This window comes from Larus michahellis, chromosome 2, assembly GCF_964199755.1.
Source record: "Larus michahellis chromosome 2, bLarMic1.1, whole genome shotgun sequence".
NCBI classification, from domain to species: Eukaryota; Metazoa; Chordata; class Aves; order Charadriiformes; family Laridae; genus Larus; species Larus michahellis.
Window position 1 is genome coordinate 127,396,525 of NC_133897.1, and position 3,425 is coordinate 127,399,949.

Sequence of the window (3,425 nt, forward strand, 5' to 3'; positions counted from 1 at the left end):
TACCTAAACGTCCATTTTAATGCTACTGCTTTGTCTGGGTATAGACTAAGATTTCAGCGAAAGTTAAATCCTTTTCAGAAAATGTATTTTTAATAATTTAAGTGCTGCACACCCAAACAGTCACCAACCTCCAATGAAACCATAAAGCCCAAGTTTCATCTTCCTGACGTTTACAACTGGCATATTCTTCCTTAAATATCATACAATCCTCTCGCACAGCTTTTTGATTATGATCTCTGTTGTCCTTCTTCATGAAAATCATCACAGGGCTACTCAAGACTCTTGACACGCATATAAAAACAAGCAGTGATGAAAATTTGTAAATCAACTTTATTCAACGATGACCATCATTTAGGCATCGGCAATAGTAACTTCAACTTCTACACCTGGTTCAATGCTGATAGAAGTGATCTGCTTCACGATCTCAGAAGGGCTGTGTAAGTCAATGAGCCGCTTATGGATACGCATTTGGAAACGATCCCAGGTCTTGGAACCTTCCCCACAAGGCGTCTTCCTGGTCGTGATTCGCAGAGTCTGAAGAAAAATCATCAACACAGGGTATTTAGTTGATGCCCGCAGAAGACTAATCTACAATCAAATCAGTCCACCTACAAATACTGTATGGCATCTATGTCATTGGAAAGTTACTTCTTGAGATGTATTCTCATCTTGTTTTATTATTATGATGTATTACATCTTGAGATGTTAGTATCTCTTCCCTATATTTAATTTGAAAAAAAAATTATGATTAAAATAAATTGAAGGACAAACCCCCCCTTCTGTGTCCAACGTGTTTTGCACTGAACAGTTGCCTCAAGTGTCAAAGCAATTTGTGAAGTCATTATCTGTTTACACTGGGTCATCCTCAATTTAGTAGTAGTGCTTTTCATCTCAACTTTTTTTTTTTAAAGAGATGTTTTACTTGCACACCTGCAGAAAAACAAATTTTTAAGACAGGAAAACAGCACTAAGTACCTTGGTGGGCATGCGAACAGGTCCTTTCACCTTTAGGTTTTTTTCCTTAGCACCTCTGATCAAGTCAGCACAGACTGAAAAAAAAAAAATACAAAACAGCTCAGGTTTGTGAGTATTTTTTTTTTTTTACTTGTTTTCTCAAGTGAAACAAGATGTTGGCTCAGAATAGCGTATGAAGTGATCATTGCCATTCATTTTATGGGTTATCCTCATAGCCAACCATATACAAGTGGAAGCGTTACGCCATGGTGAGCAAAATCATGTAACAACAGTAGACAAAATCCATTATTCCAAGTTTAAGCTGTATTTAAGCTGTTATCAGCCTGAAGATCCTGCATCCAACAGTGATCCCACAACATTTACATTATATGATTAAAACACTGGCAAAGCCAGTTCCTAAACAAGATTAAATAGTTTCTTAGAGAATATTAACTGTCTAAACTAAACTCTTGAAAAAAAGAGTGACAAAATAGCAACCAAGAAACCGGTGCCTTTCAGTTCTTGTACACTCAAATAGTGACAACTAAAACACCCCCAAGAACTAAAGGGATGAGGCTGCATTCTCTTAAGTTAGTCACTACAACATGAAGTTTTCAGTATGATGAAAAACCCCAAACACTAGCTTCCAATTAAAAAATAAATTAGAATCTAGTCATCAGTGTACGAAGCACTTTAGGTTGACTTTGTTAGCCAAGTCACAAACCGGCAAACGCTAACATCTTTAATTACAACTGGTTTCAATACATTTGGTTTTGCAATACATTATATCATATATATCATTCATTACTTAATAAGCTACCCCAGTTAAAAAAGAAAAAAGCATCACTCACCCTTCTCAAGTGATTTTACATTGCGACTTGTCAAAGTAATTCTAATGCGATGAATTGCTACCTCTTGTTCCACAGGTGCTTTGCCAGTATCTTTAAACGCCTAAAAAACGTTGAAGTTGCAAATATCAGACACTACAAGTCCACACCAACTAACGCAATCTGCAGCCTCTTAAAAACAGACTTCCACAGAGTAAAGAACAAGTTAGCTATGGGACTGTTTTATTTTATTGACCGGATGACATATCCAAAGGGTACAGTGGCATCGAAGAAATGGTGGGCACAGAAAGGAAGGGCAAAAGGCCCTAACTGCTCTGCGGAAAAGCAATTTTTTAGTGTCTAGCTGCATCTCACAGTGGGAAGCTGCAAGAACATCCCTCCCTGGTTTGCTTATACAGAGCAGGCTGTCCAGCCACAAACACTCCTTGTCCTCAAAATTAAACACATTTCAGATTTCACATATCTTTCAGCTTAATGAATCAAATTACAAAGATATCGACAAAACAGCAACAACCTAAACGGGGAGAACAAGAGGCATCTGGCCAGAAAGAGTAATTCGGCCACTCAGGAGACTGATTAGAAGAGCTTTTGCAATTAAACGCTGGCAAAAAATTGGGCGTTAATATGGACCAAGTGAACTGACGAAAGAAGATAAAAGCGAAAATACGGAGGCAGAAAAACCTTAAAGAAAGGCCGTGGATGAAATACGGCGTTTCTCACACTGACGAGGTACCACCTGCCGTACGAAGGGCCGCACGTTCCTCTCATAAAAGCCGATTTTTAGGGCAAACGAGGCAGGGGGCCCCGCCGCCACCCCTCACGCCGGGCTGGGCTCGCCTCCCCCCCCGCAGGCTCCGCTCCCCACGGGGCGCCCTACGCGCAGGAACCGCCGCGGCCTGCTGCGGGCCGGCCGGCGAGGGAGTGGGGGGAAGCCGACGCAAGGCCCCGGTCTGCGGCACCCCGGCTGTCGGCGGCTCCGGGAGCAGCCCCGGCAGTAGGGGATCGTTCAGGAGCCTCCCTCCCCGGCGCCAAGGCCCAGGCGACGGCCGGCACCGGCGGGGCACACGCGGCCGCCCGGGCCTGCAGCCACGCCGCCCAAGCCTGCAGCCATGCCACCCTGCCAGCACTGAGGCGGCAGCGGCCCCTCTCCCCCCCGCCTTCCCTCCCCGGCGCCTCCCGCCTCACCATGGCGGCAGCGGAGCCTTCCTGACCGACTTATTCCCGGGCGAGGGGCGGCGCGGGGCCCAGCGAACAGCGGTGAGCCAGGAGGCGACGGCGGCGGCGTAGAGGAGGGCAGCGTGGTGGCGGGGCTCTTATATACGGCGAGCGGCGGCACCGCCTCCATCCGGGCGCTGCGGGACCTTTCACCCGCCGAGGCGGGGCCCGGAAGTGCCGGGGTGGGGAAGTCGGGTCGGTCGGGCCTCCCGCGCGGCGGGCGGTGGTGGCGGTCCCGACAGCGGGGAGAAAGGGGCCGGGAGTGGCCCGGCCCGGGCAGTGAGGGGTAGGGGCGGCAGGGCTGAGCTCCGGGGTCTGCCGCGGTTTGTGGCGAGCGGGCCGGTCTCCGTGGTGAGGGTGGTCGGTGGGGCTGCCGTCCCCGGCAGTGGGACAGCGCACTTCGGCTCT

At 47.9% G+C, this 3,425-nt stretch overlaps 1 protein-coding gene and 1 non-coding gene across 2 annotated transcripts; both read right to left on the minus strand.

Moving 5' to 3' along the window:
• Nucleotides 1–310: 310 nt before the first annotated feature.
• Nucleotides 311–3,146, minus strand: RPS20 (ribosomal protein S20). The gene is made up of 4 exons (XM_074577054.1): nt 2,988–3,146; nt 1,806–1,905; nt 976–1,049; nt 311–534 (listed from the first exon to the last, which is right to left on the minus strand). Exons 1-4 carry the CDS (start codon nt 2,988–2,990, stop codon nt 352–354), a joined length of 360 nt encoding a protein of 119 aa, XP_074433155.1. The 5' UTR covers nt 2,991–3,146; the 3' UTR covers nt 311–351.
• LOC141739928 (small nucleolar RNA U54) lies at nt 1,129–1,193 on the minus strand. Its single transcript, XR_012585843.1, has one exon. It is a non-coding gene; the product is annotated as a small nucleolar RNA U54 (small nucleolar RNA).
• Nucleotides 3,147–3,425: the final 279 nt, after the last annotated feature.

Bases quoted from the DNA above. Each gene is read 5' to 3' on its own strand.
- RPS20 (XM_074577054.1), bottom strand. The intron at 1,050-1,805 runs GTGAGTGATGCT...TTTTTTTTTCAG, and splicing joins TGTAAAATCACTTGAGAAGG to TCTGTGCTGACTTGATCAGA. The intron at 535-975 runs GTACTTAGTGCT...ATTTTTCTTCAG, and splicing joins CTGTTCGCATGCCCACCAAG to ACTCTGCGAATCACGACCAG.